Source organism: Phaethon aethereus (assembly GCF_964289735.1).
Source record: "Phaethon aethereus genome assembly, chromosome: 18".
NCBI classification, from domain to species: Eukaryota; Metazoa; Chordata; class Aves; order Phaethontiformes; family Phaethontidae; genus Phaethon; species Phaethon aethereus.
The window spans coordinates 10,271,947-10,293,423 of record NC_138594.1 but is presented as its reverse complement, the minus strand read 5'-3'; the positions used below and the strand labels follow the sequence as shown (position 1 = coordinate 10,293,423).

The 21,477-nt window shown below is 37.4% G+C and overlaps 1 protein-coding gene across 1 annotated transcript in view; it reads left to right on the top strand.

The window, feature by feature from the left end:
- Positions 1-21,059, top strand: part of SMURF2 (SMAD specific E3 ubiquitin protein ligase 2) — a 63,864-nt gene extending 42,805 nt beyond the window's left edge. Inside the window, exons 6-19 of the mRNA XM_082008231.1 lie at positions 641-725; positions 2,021-2,104; positions 3,514-3,716; positions 3,893-3,977; positions 6,630-6,788; positions 11,053-11,263; positions 12,802-12,905; positions 14,441-14,555; positions 15,005-15,183; positions 15,661-15,798; positions 16,038-16,158; positions 17,593-17,794; positions 19,550-19,625; positions 19,924-21,059. Of these exons, the coding sequence (XP_081864357.1) occupies positions 641-725; positions 2,021-2,104; positions 3,514-3,716; positions 3,893-3,977; positions 6,630-6,788; positions 11,053-11,263; positions 12,802-12,905; positions 14,441-14,555; positions 15,005-15,183; positions 15,661-15,798; positions 16,038-16,158; positions 17,593-17,794; positions 19,550-19,625; positions 19,924-20,023 (1,862 nt within the window). The 3' untranslated portion in view covers positions 20,024-21,059. The remainder of the gene's footprint in view (positions 1-640; positions 726-2,020; positions 2,105-3,513; positions 3,717-3,892; positions 3,978-6,629; positions 6,789-11,052; positions 11,264-12,801; positions 12,906-14,440; positions 14,556-15,004; positions 15,184-15,660; positions 15,799-16,037; positions 16,159-17,592; positions 17,795-19,549; positions 19,626-19,923) is intronic.
- The last annotated feature ends 418 nt before the right edge of the window (positions 21,060-21,477 follow it).

The following is a 21,477-nucleotide window of genomic DNA, read 5'->3' as shown; positions in this document are numbered from 1 at the left end:
GCTGAGGGCTGTAAGGGCTTTTCGGGGTGCTGAGCACTGTTTGTGTGAGAGTTGCATTTAACTTCTTACCACTGGTGTTTGAAAGTAGCTAATAAACCAAATGTGTCGTGCTTCTAGTAGTTAAGTTTTGCCTGGTTTTGTGTGTGCGTGCGTGTACGTGTGTGTTGAATCCCATGTACACGCAAAATACATAAGGAGGAGTCAAAAACATACAGGAATTTCTTATTTTAGGTCTTTGTTAGCAGTTGTCCCATCAGCAGTGCAAGCCTGGCACTAGCACCGTCCCGCTTGCTCTCCCAGCCGTGTGTGAGATTAGCCGCCCTGCTGCCGCCAGATGAGCCACGCAGCTCTGCTGTGTCACAGGCCGTCTCATACGGAGAAAAGTTAATAACAGCTTCAGAGTTAACTTCTTTTTCTTGCATTCATATTCTTCAAGCTAGCTTTTTGAAGTAATATGTAGAGAATTATGTGTATGAAAACATACACTGTTTCTGTATAACTTTCTTCGGTTTGTGGGAAGGGAAAAAAATATCCAGAACATTCAGCTTAGTCCTTCAAGTTGTAACATTTCTCTTTCAAATATAACTGTAACTTGCATTTAGATGTCATATCTTTAATAATTCTTTTATTATCTTAATAGTAAGTCTTCAGTCCAGAGACCGAATAGGCACAGGAGGACAAGTTGTGGATTGCAGTCGGTTATTTGATAACGATTTACCAGATGGGTAAGCTGACATCACTGTGATGTAAATACAAATACAGCTCATACAACAGACTTTTGCAGTAATGAGAAGTCAGTGTACAAATAGGTTAATTTATTTTTATTCTTGCACTCAAGTGTTCTGCAGTTTTTAATTTAGGAGCAGGAGATAAGCCAGCCAGGCTACACAGAACAATTTGACACTTGTCCGTTCTTGGAAAATGGGAGGTGGCATATAAGGGTATAAATGCATTTAAAAATATACTTGTCTAAGAAAATATGTGTCTTTCAAATTATAGAACAGATAAACTAATGTTAAATCACAGCCAGCAAACTGGCTTCATCCATATAGCGGTTTTGTAGTAAGGTAGCGAACACACGGGCCTGGCTGTCTTCTACAGTGCTGTGCAGAGGTATACACTATTATAAAAATGCATCACTTTTTCTTCCATATAAATCATGGTGAAGAAAACATGATTGGAAAAGGTAATGGGGCCTGAGTTCTTGCTGTATTTACCTGCCAAAGGCTGGGTTTAGGATTTTGGTTTGTCCCTATGAGAGTTAATGACATCATTAACACCTAAAACAGTTTTGTGAATACAGAAAAATGCTCAGTTTTAGGTTCTGGTGCTGTCATCAACTTTTTCAGAGCAAAAGCAGACCTTCTGAATATGATTCTTGGCAGGTAAAGACAGGAGAAACTGATTTTTTTCAGCTGATTAATTTTAAAATGTAAATTATCATCTAAGTCCTAAACAGCATTTTTTTGTTAATTTGGAGTCTGGAGAAGTCAAAAACATTTTGTAAATGCTTTTAAATTTTCACTTCAAAATGTTCCGTGTATAAATATTTCTTACTTAATTGTGTAACTGCAAAGCTAGCTGTATAGCCTCATGTATTTTGGAGTGCAAAAGTAATAATAATTAAAAAGTCATATTATTTGAAGGTGACTTTTTAATGAAAGCAAGTGCATGAAGATACTATGAAAGCACTTTCTAGGATCAGTGGTCAAGAAAGTTAAATGCATTCTGGAAAACATCATGTTTAATAAGCTGTTTTATATGGCTATTTGGATTTAGAATTCAGATAGTTATTGAACATGAAGGTGTGATATTGTTAATGATATGCCTGGTTCCAAGGGAAGAGTATGTAAAATTAATTCCGAGTTGAACTTTCAGTTGTTTCCTGTTACCTTGTTCAGCTAACATGATTCATAACAGTGTAAGTCTTCCTGAGTTGGCATTTATGTTGGAAACATTTTGTGCCCTGGTTTCCTGGAAATACCACTCATTGCCTTATCTCTGAATGTCTGAATTCTAGGTGGGAGGAGCGGAGGACTGCTTCTGGAAGGATCCAGTATTTAAATCATATTACACGAACAACTCAGTGGGAGCGACCAACACGGTAAGAAATTATTTAGGAGACTTGTGCATATGATGAAGTTTGCGTTCTGACTAGGAGCGCTGAGCACAAGCGATTCTAAGTGACTCTAATGGGGTGTTCAGCATTCCTCCAAGTCACTCTACAAACTGTGTATGCTTTTCTTCTCTAACAACTAACTCCTTCAGTCTTCCTAAAATTTAACTTGGAAGAATCGTTCTGACTAGGGGTTCCTCCCCGCCCCCCCCCCAATGCTAGAACCTTCATTTTCTTGTAGAGCTGCTATGGTAGAGCTCTATAAATAGAGACATTATATCATTATATCACACACATACATTGTGTGGACATTGTAAGAGATGAAGAAAAGAGATCCTGAATCTCTGACAGATGTTGTCTATGTACATGTTATGACCATGTAATCCAGAACTTTTAAAGCTGATTGTTACAGAGCACGTTTCAAAATCATTATGATCACCTTTTCTGATAACAATAGATGGGTGTTGCAAGGAGTCCCTCAAACCAGTTTTGCTGTTACCTGAATTGTAGACAGTGTCTGCATGTTTTTCAGACGCTTCCACAGACTGTCTGTGCCTGCAGACTGTCTCCTTCATCCTCAATAAATATTATTCCAGTCTCTGTGTGGATATATTTGACTTAAAATAATCTGTATTGTTAACACTGCCAGCTCTGATACGTATTTGCAGTTTTGAAGTGAGTGAGGTACTGAACAGCTTTTTAGCTTACCTATCTGTATTTTTCCTGGTACGTTAAAATAGCTATTCTAAGCTCTAGACATATTTACAGTAGAAAACCAAGTGCAAAATACATAATTTGTTTCTGGGATTTTCTGCATCCTTATCAATCCCCCTTTCACCCATTTTAAATGCTTTTGAAAGCAGCATTGAGAGATGAAACCACGTAATTCATTGTTTCCTCTTGCAGTCAAGCTCTCAAGAGCAGACGGGTTTTATCTTACTTAGCCCTTTTGCACCATCCTTGCCTAATAACCATCCTTAAAAATTAGAGGGAATAACAAGGCCTGACCACTTCCTCAGCCCTATGGAGGCAAGGCAAGAAAGTTTGGGCTGTATGCTGCTCACTTAAAAAAGAAAATTTTACTCTCAGCACTCTGTTTAAGGTGGGAACTGCTCACGTGAGCGTTTGATATGATCTTGATCTTGTAGCATCGTATACTAAGTGTCAGGTCAGACCCTAAGGTAAGTGAGGGGGTTTACTAATTATTCTGGCATGAGCCAGTGAGCGCAGAACAGAAGTTTTCCGCCCGTCATTGAGGTATCCTGCTCGACAAGTCAACTGCTCAGTTCTGCCATCCACAAAGATTTCCCAAGAGCCCTTAGATGAAGCTTCTGTAAAGTGTGGCATGTAGCCCTGTGCCCCGTCAGCAATGCAATTTTCACGTTTTTTCCCCACAGGCCGGCATCTGAATACTCCAGTCCAGGCAGACCGCTGAGCTGTTTTGTGGACGAGAACACTCCAATTACAGGAACAAATGGCGCAACCTGCGGGCAGTCGTCGGATCCCCGGCTGGCAGAGAGGAGAGTCAGGTCACAGAGGCACAGAAATTACATGAGCAGGACACACTTGCACACTCCTCCTGATTTACCTGAAGGATATGGTATGTAATTTTTTTTTTAATTGTAGATCTCCCAAGAAACTGGGAAAATGGGGTTGTCTCTTCTCCTTGTATGTAAGATCCTTTTGATTCCTTAGTTTGGGGAAATCAGTCTTTGTTATCTTTGTTCTAATTGCATTTTTTATTCTTACAGTTATTAATTAATCTTGATTTCACAGAGCAAAGGACAACTCAGCAAGGTCAGGTCTATTTTCTGCACACTCAGACTGGTGTTAGCACGTGGCACGATCCAAGAGTACCTAGGTAAGAAAGCGATGAAAGTATCCTTAAGGTGTCAAATCAAAATAGTTTATCCAGTACTGTCCTCAGTTTTCTGTCTGGTCCTGTATTTCTGACTCTTGATCCCTAAGATATCATTTTAACAGGTCATCAAAATAAATTAGTCTCTCTTCCTCAGTTCTTAAAATTGTTATTTTAATGCAAAGATGGAGAATCAAGAAACAAATTACAGTGGTGTTTTGAACATAGATATAGTTAACTGAATCTAGATCTTGCATATGAATGACAGCCAAATCCAGGTTTTAATACTCTGCAAAATAGTGAAACAAAAAGAAGGTTCTGAGCACGTCCAAAAATCTAGATTTAGTGAGATACTTCAGTGAAAACCAGATTAGTTTGGGTTTTTAATTCAGGCTCTGGAAGTAAACAAGACCTGAGAATTTAGCAACATATATTTATGAAGAACAAATGTGACAAATAGGCTACACAAATGTGATCATTTTAGCCAGAGGAGCAGAAAAAGGGGAAAACCTGGAAGATCTAGTGGATGCCCTCTGTATGTTGAGACACAGTATTTATAGTGAACTACAGTCTCATCGTCAAATTAGCTTAAATTTACTTGTCTCTGAGAATTATTGTCCTATGTTCAGAATACCAAATATAATTTACTCAAGGAATGGGAAACTTGGTACATCTCGAAGAAACTAATTGGAGACACTGGGTCATAAAAAGCCTGGAAGCTGAAACGGTGAGCTGTGTTTGAAGTGCCAGGATGTTGGGCCTCTTTAAAAAAGGAAGGGAAAAAAAAAAAAAAAAATTTTTTTTCCATTTGAGTATAGTAGCAAACGTCTAAAAATGCACAAGCTTTTTTACAGCAGGTTTCCTGTTACAGAGCAGAAATGAGTATTTATTTTCTTTATAATGATCTAACACAGATATTCCTAAAGCAATCATATATGCTTTCAAGCATCTCATTAGCAGCATATAAATGGGAAAGAATTTGGGGGAGAGGGGCAAACAGGTAGAGAAGCTGAGAGAGACTGACCTGTGATTAAAGTACTTAAACTGTTTTTCTGTTGCAGAAGACACTTAGGAGAAAATAAATCTTAAGTGTCCTTTTAGTTGAGTGTCTTTATTTACACAATACACACGTCTACATATTGTACATGATTGTACACATGATTATTTCTGATGTGTTTGAAAGGAAAGAAGGATAACAGAAATTATTGCTAGCTTCTGATTGTTCTTTAAAAATCCCAAGAAATCCTGTTGATTTGTTCCCATAGAAGTGGATTTTGGATATCCTAGGAAGGGTGAAGCACTTCATGGCCATAAGTTCGCTGCATTTTCGAATGATGCTTTTGTTTTTATTACTACGCTTGTGTTACAAGAATATAATTTGCTTTGTTGTATTATCTGTATACTTGAGTGGGATACCACTGGCAATTGTGCATTAGGAATTATTTGCTCCCATGACTTGTGTATTATACAAAGCTAGAAACTAGTTTTCTTTAAAAAAATTATATTAAGATCTAGTCCTTAAGTTTGCAGTGTAATAGTTTTCTGCAGAATCGAAGTTAGCACTGCTCTTAGGTGTGGCAACAGAAACGGCACGAGTGTCTCCGAGAACAAAACCTGGCTGTTTGCATGAGAATAGAGTTTATGTCATTTCTAAGGAATACTGTGTTTTTACACTAATACGCCACAGTCATTTAGTTAATAAAAATCAGCCCTACAGTTCAGCAGCAGTGTGTATATGGGTAATATTAGCAGTTCAGTCCCAGAGCCTTGCATTTCCATCAGTGGCTTCTCAGCCTTTTGAGTCCCTGCAGACGGCATCTTTTTAGCCATTCTACCCCGCGGCTCTTTCCTCCCCTCAGCTCAAATCATACTGGGAGATCTGAAGACTTAACGCCTTTAAAAAGGGCCGCACTTGACAGTGTGAGGTGTCTGAGGTGTGAATTATGTACGTGAAAAATCAGTAATGGTACATTTTTGAAGACTAGTATTTGTTTTCAGGGAACCTCTGGAATGAACCTACATTTTCCTAATTTCAGCAGAATTTTCTTGAGACCCATTAAGCTATCTCTGTATTGCTCAGTGCAGAGCTGAGTCATTGTTCGTTTAATATTTTATTTGAAATATTTTGTTAGAGAGATGCCTGCTTCCCACTAGCATTTGGGGTTTTGGGGCAAAACTGCCTGTGGCATACACACATATCCCATGCGTAATTTGTCATGGAAAGTATAACTCTTCAGAAATATAGTTTTGTTTTGTAGGAGTTTTTAAAGTGTGATTCAGAGTTCCTTACATGACTAATTGTTGTTTTAAAAGTGTTTTCTGTCAGAATTGGTCTAGAACTGCAGTTCCATTTTGGCAAATATGGCAATGGTCTTTATTTTTGTTTTAAGCCTGTATTCGTTTAACATCTGAAGTTAGTTTGTAAAAATGAAGGTTATTTGATAAGAATTTTTTTTCCCTACGGCATGTGTTCTGGGGTGTGTGTTTTTTCTTTGGTGGGCTTGCACCTTGGGAGTAGAGATTCCAGCTGAACAGATCGAGTTTCTGAAACAATACATTTTCTCAGACTTCATGGAATTGTTCTGTTACATTTACGCTAGTTTGGCTCAGAGGCCAAATGCTGAGGTATTTTTCATTTAATATTTGTTTTCACAGGGATCTTAGCAACATCAATTGTGAAGAGCTTGGTCCACTGCCTCCTGGATGGGAGATCCGAAATACAGCAACAGGCAGAGTTTATTTTGTTGACCATAACAACAGGACAACGCAGTTTACAGATCCACGGCTATCTGCTAACTTGCATTTAGTCTTAAAGTAAGTCTAAAGTCTCTGGCACATGTTGAGTGTAATAGAGGAAAGAAAGTGGCTCTTGAGGAGTGCTAGATTTTATACCAAGATGTATTCTGCCATTTAGTAGCATTTAAAGTATAGTAGCGGTGTTCTTTAACACCCTACCAACTTACTCTGTTACGTAGCAAGACGACAGGTTTGATTGTTCTTGGGGAAAAAAAAATCTCTAGCAGTATTTAGGCAGGAATGTGGCTATTGTGATGCAGGGGGGGAAGCAAGTGCTGTCCGCTGGAAAAGATTGGCCCATAGAATTTTTTCTAACTGTAAGAGAGACACTTTCTTTCCTTTTCTTTATACGCTGTACTACTTTCAATTGTGGAGAACTTGTTTTAAAATATGAGGTTACATTCAATAGCCAGTGGTGTGAAACACTGACGAGAGGCAAGGGTGCACAAGTGCCCAACTGTTCTCCTGGAATAAAGGAGAAATGATTCAGTTCCTACCTCCAGTTTTAGAGTAAGACTAGTTGAGTTCTCAAAATAAGACCCCAATAATTTAACTCAGATTTTTAACAAAAATAATAAAATAAAATAGGAGCTGTTTTTTTCTATTTTTTCCTTAAGTGTTTTGATCTCACATTTTCATATTCCACTTTTTTAAAAGAAAAGGGGAAACTTAAAATAATTCCGGCTCATGTTTTTATTCTCTAGGCACTCGTTTCACACTGGGGAATTTTCTACTAAAAATGGAAACCAAGAAGTAAACAAACGTTTCTTTTTTGTGTAGACATAGCTATCTGTTTTGTCCAAGCTATTTGGGAATTTGACTATTGTTTCTTCTCCTAACACCTTTTAATACTCTTGGGAAACACCTGTAAAGTATTGAGTAGGTGTTAAGTGGAAGAAACAATGAAGAGCTGGTTAGCTAGAAAGCCGTGCAGCCCTGGGCAAGGAGTAAGTAGGAGGAACAGTGCTTTTAAGGAAGTGAATCATTGGGAAGAAAAACTGAAGGAAAGAATAATGAGAACAAGCACTGGAAAGACAAAACCGAGGAATGGAAAGTAATATCCAGGAGGTCAACATATCCTTTGTGTAATACATAAAAGCTGGCTAGCCTTTGCCCAATACACATTTGAACTTAACATCCCAAGAGGGAGAAGTCTAAATATTGACAAATAAATATTTTGTTTAGAGAAATCATTGGTTATATACGTGTATATTACAGAACTTCAGTAAGCTCCCATCGTCCAGACACTTTTTTTTAGTGTAAAAAAAAAAGAAATCAATACTAAATTTAGATTATTTTAGATTATTAGTTTCCAATTAACATGGTCTTGAAAAGAAAATAAAACAACCAACTTACCAGGAGCGTGTTGGAGGAGCTCCATGGAGGAGCATGTTTTATGTTCAGTACAGAAAAAAGTTCAGATATTTTACCCGAAGAAAAACTTCAGACCCTCTTAGCTACAACAGTGCAATTCTTAAACTGTAGAAAATTCAATTAACTGGACTATATTTGAAAAATCGTCCTTCACAGGCAGGTTTATTTTTAAATGGCAATAGGGTCATAGTGTCTAGTTCTGCATGTATTATGGAGGACAAATACATAGCTAGCTTTCTATCTGGAAAATCCGATTTGACTTTCGAGTTCCAGAATCACAGAACCATTTTGCATTTCTTTCAACTTAAAGTACTACTACAGCATGCTTAAGTTTTTCATTTGTACATCTGTCTTTCATTAGGGAAGGATTTCAGAAATTCAACCAACAGTGTCATCAGCAAAGTCTGCTGCCTGATAAATCTTTTCTGGTGTTTATTCTTTTATTGCACCAAACAGGATATGTGAAAGCGTTCCCCTGCCCTAGACCCACCTCTTTTTTTTTTCTTTTTTTTTTTTTAAGAACAAATAAGAAGTAGTTTGCCTTAGGCCTGTCATTTTGTAAATTATCTGAGAAATAAGTTTAGTGTTTGGGTATGATGGGGGTGTGATAGAGTTTTAGGTTCAAAAGCACAACAAAAAATTTACTCTCGGTGATACTGACTTTTCTGTCGAGCTGAGTAAAGCAGTTTGTTCTTCCAGTGATGACATTATAAGTTATAAAAATAATCAAACTTGTTACCCAGCTCTGTTTTAAAATATTGGCCAAAAGTTCATGATAGGTTTTGATAGTTATGGCACCTGAAAAGTACTTAGCTATATCCACTGTACAGAATCAAGCATAGTCATTCAGCTGTGAAAACATACTAAGAAATCAGATTTAATTACTTTAAGCATTGCAGATTGTTTAGATAATACCACACTGAATTTTTTTAGTGTAATATGGAGGATGGCATTTTGTTTTGCTCCTCCTAGTACTGCCCTATTTTATATTGGTTTAGTTTGATGCATAGTTTTTAAGTTCATGCTTGTTTTAGAGATTACATTTTCTTTAAGACTGACATTGGCCCCCCTTTAGGGGACTGTGTCTTCCGTACTATTAAAGGTAGTATGAACGTATGCTTACTTTAGTTTATAATTATGACCTCCTCTGGTAGGCATATACGAGAAATACTTTCACATGCTCATCCTTGTAGAATTAGAAAATTCAGAAGATAGAAGAAAGAATGATTTTGCTTTAATTTGTATACTAAGTAAATACAGTTTATGTGAGATTCATATTTAAAACTAATCACAAGTGAAAAGAAAGTACCATGCATGTAGCACAAATGACAGAGCCATGTTCTGGAACCACATCAAGTGTATGTCTCTAAATTATTGTAATGACTTGGTTTCTCAAGAATGACTTAAAATAGCTGTAGTTTATTGGACGACCAATGTGATCAGCTTAAGAATAAAAGTTTAAAAAGTAACATAAGCAAACAACAAAACACAGTGAACCTAACAAAATCCATTAAACTAACTTCTGAAGTTCTGCATCCTAGGGCATAGTAACAAAGTAGGATTTCTGCACATTACTCCCTCCTTAGAGCCCAGGAGTAAAGAGGTATTCTTATTTATTAATATTAAACTTTGAGTTACTGCTGAAGTGATCTACAGTGTGTGCCATTGCAGGCGTTTCTAAATGTTAGGCTTGTAAGAGTACTGATAAAGATTGCCTGGTCACCTGGTGTTAGTTTCCCTTGTGGGGTGGTTTGTGCAAAATTGCTTTAAATTAGAAGGTTTGCAAGTAACAGAATAAGCTGTCAGAACCACAAGGCAAACTGGGAACTCCTCTACCCCTTTTTTAATTGCCAATGAATGTTCTTGTGGCAAAAGCCTGCTGGAGGTGAATTTTGGTTGGCCAGGACAGCCTTCTAGTAGACCTTGTTTCAAAACAGACAACAGGATGAAATTTTAAAATATATTAAAACTGTGTTTTGTTCCATCTAATTTTTTTTGTTTGTTTTTAATGTTGAAAAAACCTCAATTTCTTAACATTCTACTGGAAAACATTCTGAATTGTAACCTTCCTTATTTATCCTGTAAATTTAGGGTATTCTCATGTGTTCCACACAGAGATGTTCTTGCCATGGTTTAGGTAAAATATAACCTTTATCCTGTGTTGTTTGGAAATACCATACTAAAAAGCTATAAAAATATCCACATACTGTATACAAGAAACGATGCAAGAGAGGACATCTCTGCAACACGATTTACTTTTCCTAGTAAGAAGTTAGATTTGCAAAATCTCTCAGAATTGCTAGTAAAAATACTTGTTTATCTGTGCCAATTAGTTACATGTGAACTCCTACATTCCTGTGGTCCAGACTAGGCCAGGTACAAGGGACAAGGTCCTTGCCAAGCTGCCAGTACAAACATCTTTTTGTAAGCTTACTCGTTTTCAGACAAGCCATTTAAAACAGACTATGGTATTGACTGTAGATTAGAGGAATAGTGTTTGGCAGATCCCTGAATTTTAAAATGGAGGAAGGCAAAACACGCAAAGGAAATATTGAAATGGTATCTGAGAAATTCAGTGTCAGCAGCTTAGTAGTAAAATTGTATGGATAATACCTTATTATATAGTGCTGTAACCTTTTACATACTCTGTAGAGTAGTACTAATAGAAATAACAAACCCTAAAAACAACTGATAGTTGCCAAGAAAGACAGAAGCATATGTCTTTAGTCAGGATAAAATCTCTCTGAATTTATTTTTTACTGGACCCGGACATTTTTAGCGTAATCACAGTAATAATCATAGTAAATTGAAAGTAGTTTAGTTACGCAGACTTAACCTTTAAGAAACATCTGAAGAAAATAGGGGACGTATGACTTGAATATCTGCAAACAGCTGTGTTTATTTCTAGCCGCCAGAATCAACTTAAAGATCAGCAACACCAGCAGCAGCAGCAGGTAGTGTCCCTGTGTCAGCTTCCAGATGAGGCAGAGTGTCTGACTGTGCCAAGGTACAAGCGAGACCTAGTGCAGAAACTCAAGATCCTGAGGCAAGAGCTGTCACAGCAGCAACCTCAAGCTGGCCATTGTCGTATTGAGGTCTCCAGGGAAGAGATTTTTGAGGTAATTTGAGAATTTGACCCATTTCTTAACATTGAGGGAAGGGGAGGAGGGTTGTTCAAAATGGTCTAAAGAAGTCATTCAGTTAGATGAACTCTTGAAGTCCGGAAATAAAGCTGGAATTTTACTGGTGGCGAATGGGAAGAGGAAGCATTTCAAAGGGTGTTAAGAACAGTTGTGTACTTAAAGTAGATGTATTTATGCTGTAGAGAAGAAAAACAAGGAAAGCTGTCCCTGTGGCTTGATATGTACAGACTGTGTCAGAGACAGAGGAAAGAGTCCAAGCACTTCATGTATTTGAAGATACTGTCTCACTTCTTCCTCGAGTATAAGAACGCTAATGTCTGTTACGAATTTAAAACCAAACGATTATTAATGATCTTCCATCTATTGTAACTTACATAAAATCACTGTTGAATGGCTTTCATCTTTGGAGTTTGGATTACTTAGCATCTATCTCAATTCTGGTTGATTTTTTTTTTTTTTTTTTTTTTTTGTTCCCCCCCAGAATCAGACCAATTTTGTGAATTGTCTAGGCTTCTGAATGACCAGAGATGCCCACAGTGGGATACCTGAATTTTATTTTTTGACATTATTCAGAATAATTCTGCTGAACTGATTAAACACTGTTATAAGTCATTGGCTTTTTCTGGAGAACAGTCTGTCTTCTTGAGAACTTTATCACCCATCCCACCCACCCCTGTTGCATTTTTACCCCACCCACAAACTTGATAGCCCCACTGTGTTGTCAACATTTTTTTCCAGCCAAGAAAGATTTGTGTTGGTCTTCCCTTTGGAGACAGTCAAATCACTTCATAATCAGCTAAAAAAGAAAGGGAGGAAAGGCTGCTCTACAGCAGTGAAAATTATTAGGTTCTTGTTCTGAAAACTAAGTTGAGCGTGCTGGGTGCCAGGAGCGCCTCCCTCTTCTGTTCTGCAAAGCCAAAGACTGGGGCACCAATACTGGATGTAAATAAAAACTAGACCTTTTTTGTTTAATTCCTTTTTTAAAATTAGCATTTGTTTTGCCTCTTTCAGCTTGCTTTTGTGTTTTCTTGGTGAAGTCTTACTGATAGAGGAATAATTTGGTAGATTTACAGGGATGGCAGTGACGCTTCTGTTCGTAAGATGAAGGTTTGCACATGCATTACACCCAGAGTAGAAGCTCCACTGTTGGCTCTTCATACTGCAAAAATTGTGAGCCTTTATGCAAAACAAAATTTTACTGACAGAGATTTTAATTTTTAGTAAGTTATGTGAGAATGAGAGAGAGAATGTTCTAATCACTGTACACCTCTGGAAATTTAAGGGAAGGTGATTCTTCTTACCTATCTGTTTTATTTGACAAGTGTTACCACATTTGTAGAAAACTAAGTAAGTCTGTGATTCAAGAAACCGGTTAGTATCTAGGAAAATAGTATCCCCTTTAATAGTACCCCCTTCAGATTCAAGAGTCTGAGACTACCTTCATTTCTAATAAATCGTAGTAGCTTCTTGTCTGTAAATAGCAGTTAATAAAAGAAAGTGTTATGTGTTTACAGGAGTCCTACAGGCAAGTCATGAAGATGAGGCCAAAAGACCTGTGGAAACGATTAATGATAAAATTTCGTGGCGAGGAAGGCCTTGATTATGGAGGTGTTGCCAGGTGAACAGTCTGTCTGTCTCTTCCCTCCACACCCCAACCCCGCCAGCTACACCTATGCTTTGAATCCTAAACCAGCCTTGTATCAGACCTGTTTCTTTTTCCATTATTCTTATTTATATTTATTTCTGTAACAGATTGTATGTCAGAAGAATATATATTTTCAGATAGTCTTTGAAAGGAAAAAATGCATCAAAAAAGAACTAATTTATTGGAGATAAATCAAAATGCATGTTACAGATTGCATCAGAGGTCTCATATATGTGAGACAGGCTTTTGGTATCTATTGAAATGACTATGTTTTTCTTTGGTTAGTAAAGCTTGGGTATCTGAGAATTTATACGACTAAGTACTGAGCTTTGTGGCAGAACTTTGATCAAAAAAATATGCTTTGTTCCAAACTTTCACTACTGTTGGAAGCAAAATACTAAAAACTAGCAGTTAGTAGGCAGCTAAAATCTATCAATAATCTGAGGTTATTTTTCATGTGCTTATAAAAAGTGATATTTATTGATTGTATGAAGATACTCTTCACATTTTAAAACAATGTTAGTAGGCCAATTGTACAGATGCTGGTTTACTTCACTGAAAATATTCCCCACCTCTGGCATGTGGATCTAGTCTCTCTAAATGAGTGTTGACTCATTTAGGAGTATTTGTTGTTTGCATTGCATTGCATTGCATTTTTTTAACATTAGTATTGATTTTAAAGTACAGACGATGCTCCCAAACAGCCCATCTTCTGCATCTGTAGTTGCTGTATGGCAAGTAACCTCTGGGACCTAGGCTGTTACCTTTCATGTGTCTTCATGGGTTTGCAAAGGGCCAATAGAATTTTCACTTCATCCATTCCTAAATATTTCAACATGCTAATTAGCCATAACTAGTAAAACATTCTTGTTGAATCAATTACTATTAATTGTTTGATGATAATAATAGTGTTTAAAACAAAGAAGCTACAGATGTTATTGTGCACTGTTTTCTGAAGTATCTGCTAGTGCTTTTCAGCATGGCTTTTGTTTCTAGTTTGTATGCTGTGGAGCCTTTGGCATCTTCCATACATGAATACAGGAAGACCAAGCTAGAATGTATTATGGTTTTCCCAATTCTTAGACTATTATTTACTGATTTGTGAACATGCAACTAAAACTCTGACTAAATATATCCATTACCTGAAGACGGTTTATATTAAAAGCTTTGACTCGAGCGTCTCTGTAGTAGAGTCAATAGAATACATACTGTCTTGTTGTAGTGTGTAACGCGTGAAGGAGAATCATAGTCAGAAACTCTCTTGGAAATAAGTAACCTGGAGAAAAATCTTGGAAAGCTGGGAAATATGTCAGCAGTCAGGTGCTGTGCAGTTACTGAGCCAGTAAAAATAATTCTGATTTCAGCCTTAGCTAAGCATGTTCAGAGATAACTTCTTTCACTTCAGTGTCTAACGGTAAGATTTTAAAAAATGGTACTATTTTGAAAAGATTCTCAGTGTAGGAATGCATTTGTCTAAAGTGTACAATAAATTATTTTATTTTCTTCAGGGAGTGGCTCTACCTATTGTCCCATGAAATGTTGAATCCATATTATGGTCTTTTCCAATATTCCCGAGATGATATCTACACACTGCAAATCAACCCTGACTCTGCAGTCAACCCGGTATGAGTAGTAACACAAGTTCTGTAAATGATCGTTTTGTGACTAGAAATTAAATACAACTGGAGAGCGTTCTAGACTTAGGAACCCAGTTCTCACATTAGCATTGCTAGAGACTGAATTTGTGCAATAATACGATAATTTCTTTTTAGTACTGATCAAAGAAACTTCTCAAATGTGTTCTTAATTTTCTGTAAGATGTCAATCTGTGTTTCCTTTGGGAGAAATTAAGTTTATTTTGATTCTTAGTAGTAAGACTTCTGGACTGGAAGCAATATACTAAGTGTGCTGTGTATAAGAACAGACAAAACAAAAAGCTCTGGATATATGTGTGGGTTTTTGGTTGGTTTTTCTTTTTCTTTTCTTTGTTTTGAAATTTTATTTCGTATTCAGCAGATATAACCTGGAGGTTGTCTTTAGCTGAATGGCTTAGTTTCTTCTTTCAATTCCAGGAACACTTATCATATTTCCATTTTGTTGGACGGATAATGGGGATGGCTGTGTTTCACGGACACTATATCGATGGGGGCTTCACATTGCCTTTCTATAAGCAGTTGCTAGGGAAGCCAATTACTTTGGATGATATGGAATTGGTTGACCCTGATCTTCATAACAGCTTAGTCTGGATACTGTATGTACTGTGTATTATATCTCACAATGTTAGAATTCTGTCTTGGTTAACATGTGATAACGTTCCTAAATCCAGTTGAAAAGAAATTAAGTATATTTTCATGTCCTGCTCAGGCAGATTTAAGAAACATCTCATTTGCACAGTTCAGCTTCTTTAAAGGCTTAACATGCTCCAGGTATTCAGATGGGGGTGGGGAATAAATGATTACTGAGCTGTAAAATGCTCTGTTCATAACTTTTTGTTTATTAATTTTGCCTAATACTAACAGTAACATGTTATTAAAATATAACACTGAAAATTTGATAATGGTTTTAAAATAGAACATAACAAAAATACATGTTCACCATTTACTTCTAAGCAGTAATTTGAAATACTATTGAAAAACTAAATTGCTATGTCTGTCAGATATATTATGTCCGCAATATATTTGCGGAATATGTTGTCACTGAGTCTCACTTGCTTATTTCTTTCCACCAGTGAGAATGATATCACAGGAGTCTTGGACCATACGTTTTGTGTAGAACACAATGCATATGGGGAAATTATTCAACATGAACTGAAACCCAATGGCAAAAGCATCCCCGTGACAGAGGAGAACAAAAAGGAGTATGTCAGGTACATCAATATCTTTTCCAAAATTTTTTATATTTCCTGTGGTGGGGAGGAGCTTTTACTTATTTGAAATAATTGACAGTGTTACGTTCTTGGGGTTTTTTTTTCTAAGTGGTAGCGCAAGAGTGGTGTTGTGTGTATTCTTGTCAGTAAGGTGTGTGGGGGGGGCGTTGGATGGATAAATTGCAGCTTTATTGTATTTGAATACATCTTTCACAAAACCAATTTGCACTTGCTTTCAGACTTTATGTAAACTGGCGATTTTTACGAGGAATTGAAGCTCAGTTTCTGGCTCTACAGAAGGGATTTAATGAAGTAATCCCACAACATCTGCTGAAGACATTTGATGAGAAAGAGTTAGAGGTCAGTCCACTAATGTTACGTTATGTCGTCAAGTATAACAATAAAAGCCTGAGGCATTCTTCTGAGACTGAGTAACATGTGAAGTTGTATCCCTAGTGCTTTAGGGGTTTGCAGGTGTGCTATTACAAGAAATACAGTTAGCATAAGGGGTTACCAGGTCACACAGTCACTGAGACTGCGTGCAGCTTCCACTGAGAGCTACGAGAGTGTTTCTCAAGGCGATATTTCATAGCAACTGCAGAGATGGTAGAAGAGGAGACCTTCTCCTATACCTGAAAACCCAGCTGAACCTACTGAGAAGTATCTGCAGTGACCTCAGATTGTTTCAGAGCGTGTTACTCCAGCAGAGGCGGTGGTGCCTATTTCCCACAGTGCAGTTTCACGATACTAAATTCAGTGCCGCCAGGAAAACGGTCTGTCTCTCCCTTCTACCTCCCACCACTTGCTCCCAGCCTTTCCAGCGCGCTGCACTGACTTTGGTGTCAGGCAGCTCTGTGGTTTTGCAGAGCCGAGTTATGCCAGACTAAACTGGTCCTGTAAATACAGCATAAAGAAAGGCGCTGTCTGGTGCTGTCACTGACAAATGTGCTACAAAACGTCAAGATCAGCATCCAAACAATATCCTCCTAAGGCAAATCCCATAGATCCCAAGCTTGTTTTAAAACTGAAGTCTAATATACAGCCTGTTGGCTGTGGAGCTGTTTTTGCCATCTAAAATGTCCACAAGGTAAATTATTAATTCTTTCTTCTGTTCATGGCAGTAGAATGTCAGTGATTGCTCTTCTTTTATCCTGAATATTGTCATTCAACAACAGCAAGCCAGCCATACTGTTAACCCAGAATCATTTTGCAGCTGCAGAATAAGAAAGGGGAAGGTCCAATGTTCTTAGTCACAAGAAAATGTCTTCATAATTGTATCCCTGTTGAGCTTAAAATGATCCATTGTGGATCTCCATTTTAGAAGTGCTGAAAGCTTTTTGTGAGGAAAGAAGTCTGATTTGTATTACATGTATGGTATGACAAGAACAAGATTACTTTTGGGGGTCCGGAGCTGAACCAGCCAAACTACACACTTAGCTACGCTCCAGAAGAAATTGAGTTCAAACGTGAATTATGCATGCGCTTTCACACATGGGTAGAATCTGTGCTTCTGTTATTCAATTGACAGGTCAAGACACTTTCGTATAAGCTTATGAAATGGTTGATTTTTTAAAATTTGAATTGAGGCCGTTTGAAAAATGGATTGTGTACAAAGATAAGATGTAAAAAAAAAAAAAAAATTCGACATGGCTTAAGATTAGCAAGAGGTTATAATTTGCCCTTGGTATAAAATCTGTCGATTTTTCAAAATCAGATGTTCATCATTTGGCTAGCTCCAAAACTATTTTCATATTCATCAATGATGAAATACTTTATTATATTTTAAATTTACAGCTCATCATTTGTGGACTGGGAAAAATTGATGTTAATGACTGGAAGGCAAATACTAGGTTAAAACACTGTACCCCAGACAGCAACATCGTGAAATGGTTCTGGAAAGCTGTGGAGTTCTTCGATGAAGAGAGGAGAGCACGACTTCTCCAGTTTGTGACCGGCTCGTCCCGAGTGCCTCTGCAGGGCTTCAAGGCATTACAAGGTAACATTTCTCCAGGAGGAACTGTAAATGCCTGTACTTGGAGGAAGCAGTAGGACACATCACAGAAACATTAGCTGAAAATGAGGCTGGTTATGACTTTTTGAGAGCGATTTTTAATGGTCTGATGAATAACAATCGCAAATAGTCCTTTTGTGTGTTTGTTTATTACCTTGTTATTCAGCTGTAGATGGTTCTTTTGTTTCAGTTATGCACTTGCTTCTCTGGCAAGAAGTTCTGACCAGCAGAGGTCTTAGCGGGGTTCTCCTTATGTTTTCTCTAGAAGCCTGTTTTTTAATTTCTATCTTTCACAAGCCCTCATCGCCCGTACAGCTCTGGGACAAAGGAACACCAACATGCAGTGTTCTTGCGACTCCGACAGCAGAGGTGCTTCGTAACGCTGACTACTTTTATTGTAAGAGTGACGTAATCACAGGTGGCCCAGGCATCACAAACGATCACCTTAATTACCGACCTGTCTCCTGAACCTCAGTCGAAGCTCTGGGTCTCTGTTGTAGCAGCTCTGGCTGCAACCCGTGCTGCTCTGTCAACACGGTAGTTCCCCTATTTTACTCTCTCACAAGATGAGAGAAAACTGCCCAGGGGAAACGTTGCTCATAAACCATTTAACAGGTGGAACACAAATGCTATGGTAAAGCTACCACAATACAAAAGCCAGTTGCTCTAGAAATCTGTTTCTTTTTCATTATCTGATAGAAGCCCCCTAAAATGTTCAGGCACGTTAGAAGCTCAGGAACATTGCGTTTTTTAAGACCTTGGTTACTTTAAGCAGTGCGGGGTACTTCAAGTGTTTAAGTAACATTGCAGAGGGTGGAGGGACTTGTTTAGGCAAACTGGAACTGTCAGTAGTTATGAGTAGTATTAACCCTACTATCGATGGGCATGCTGTTACTGCGGGGGAGTGAGCTGTTGGGAGGATGGTAATGGCAGTAATACCAGTTTAACTTCACCTGCGCTGCAAGTTTTAGTATGACTATACTAGTAAAACAAATACTTCTGTGAGCAAATGCAGCCCGCTTTCCTACAGATCTGAACATGAAGGTTGTCAGGTTTTAGACAGAGTTGTACTAATGCAGCACAACAAGCTCACGTTATTATTTGACAGCAAAGAGTCCCCCTGAGAAAGCCTGACCCTGTGTATTATTATATTCTTTAATGTGCGTCTATGCAGGCAAGAATTCCAGTTTTACGGAATTCTTCAACATATACTAAGTCTAAAAGACTGCAGTGCTGAAGTCTTTTTTTCTTTAGCAGAGAGATTAAGGGGATCTCTGTATAGTGAGATAAATTTCACAAAATTATATAAGAAGTTGGTATTGTGACTCTTCTATGGAATTTGAATGGAATTGGCCACTACTCAAGACCAGTTATAAAATGGGGACAAATACAGCTGCATAAGTTTTGTTCTGGAGGAAGAGAGGAGTTTAAATACAAAAGTGTTGGAATTATATAGTGCATTGTGTAAAAAGAGTGTTTTATTTTTCCTTATCAATGCTTTGTTCTTGTTTATCTTTCAATGGTTTTAACTGCATCAGTACCGTGGGTGGGTGGAGGGAGGAATCTGTCTGATGGGCACTGTGAGTTTGTTCTAATTTTTTTCCTGCCCGTTGATGATTTCAGCTTTGTGCATGGCTTCTCTTTTTTGTGGTTTTAGTTACTTTTTTATTGTTGCAGTGCAACAAAGACATTTCATATTATGCACTACAGCTGTAGTAGAGCTCTTTTCTGGATTTTCAGGTGCTGCAGGCCCACGACTATTTACAATACACCAGATTGATGCCAGCACTAATAATTTGCCGAAAGCTCACACCTGGTAAGACCTTTTCAGGTCTCTGTTGTGATACATAGATTAAGACCAATTTGCTGTCTCTATAGTTTGAGCATTCTTTTTTTTCCCTCCCCTCCTTTTCTGACATAATAAATGCTGTCCATTACACAGTAGTAAAGGTGTGAAAACTAGAGATTGCTTTTATTTATGTGAAGTTCTGTTTGCCTTGTTAAGTATTGCTTTGTCATTCTTTCAAGTACGTTAAATGAAGCATAACAGAACTTTTGCTAGGTGGTGCCTGAAGTTCCAGATAAGCTGAAACTTTTCTGCCTTCTATCCACAGCTTTAACCGAATAGACATTCCTCCTTATGAAAGCTATGACAAGCTATACGAGAAGCTGCTAACTGCCATTGAAGAAACGTGTGGGTTTGCTGTGGAATGACCCTTCGCAGGCTTACCTGAGACTCTATTTATACTCCTGTCAGCCAGAAAGCCCTTCCCTCAGCCAAGACTCAAGAAATGCTTGAAATACAGGAAACTTTCCCTTTTCTACACTAGGACACTGGGAGGGAAAGGACAACTTTGGATTTTTTTTTTATTATTATTATTTTTTTTATTTCAAGAAAATAGGTTCTGTGGTTCCTGCCATAGGATCATTCAGCTGCTATTAAAAACTAATATCTTGAACATACAGAATGCTGACTTTTCCTACATTTCAACAGTTAAGCAGTATTCTATACTTAAAGACTACTACTATTTTTGTAAAAGGTAATCTATTATATTTGCCTACCTGATTTCTATTCTCAGATACCAAGACACAACTTCAGCAGTCGGTACAAGTCACGTTTCAGCCTGTTTCAAATGTATGATACTGAACAGCATCTATACCTGCTATTTTTGGAAAAAAATATTTTGGATTATTCTAACTTTGCATAAAATTGGCTGAAAGAATCATTAACCTTTTTAATTAAAGCCACTTACATGTTAACTGCATTTTCTTATAGTAAAACGTTATATTCTGCAATGTAAATTCAACTTAAATGTTACCACAGGAGGCTTTTTTATATTTTTCAAGCATGAATTACAAATACGATGTTTTGGGGTCCTATTTATATCACTTGTCAGATTCCTTAAACAAAATTTCTAGTGTGAGTGACACATACTGTATTTGGTACAGTACTTGTGTTAACATGTGGGATAGACCTTTTTTAATGAACAGTAGACGTTTTGATTTTTTTAAAACAGCATTTTTCTAACAAGTCTGTCAAGAGTATTTTTTGTTGCTTTTGACTTTAAAACACTGCATTTTTCAACTTTTTAAGCATGCTGATGTGTTGATATTTGACAGCAGAAGCCTGTCAGCAGTTCATTTCAGAACCCATCCTGTCCAGTCAACCAAAGTCTGTTTGAATGCAGCCAAATCACATTATATATTTGTTGATGCTAAAGATTTATCAGGTAAAACATGTTGTAATCTTTGTTTAGCTGCTCATGACATGTGGGTTTAATTTACAACTAAGGAAAAATCGTGTATTAACTGAAATATGTGTAATGTGCTTTGAAAATGAGGTTTTAAAAGCACATAATTTATTGATTGTAGGGATGGAAGTAAATATATATATGAATTATGACATGGGTTGATCTCTTCAAAGGGGAACAAAATGCACTACCAGTAGAGGGAACTGAACTTTAAAGTTAGTTTGGGAATTCTCAGTTAAGATCTGTATGATCTGCTTGTGGTGTGTAGATGAATCAGTCTGCTTGAGATGGTGGCATTCTCCTCTCAGTGGTGAGAATATTTGGAATAAGTAGCGTTTTTTTTTCCAATCAGTGTTGTGGTTTTTCGACTTAGGTTTCAATTAATCATCAAATCTGCACTATTTTTACACTGCCAAT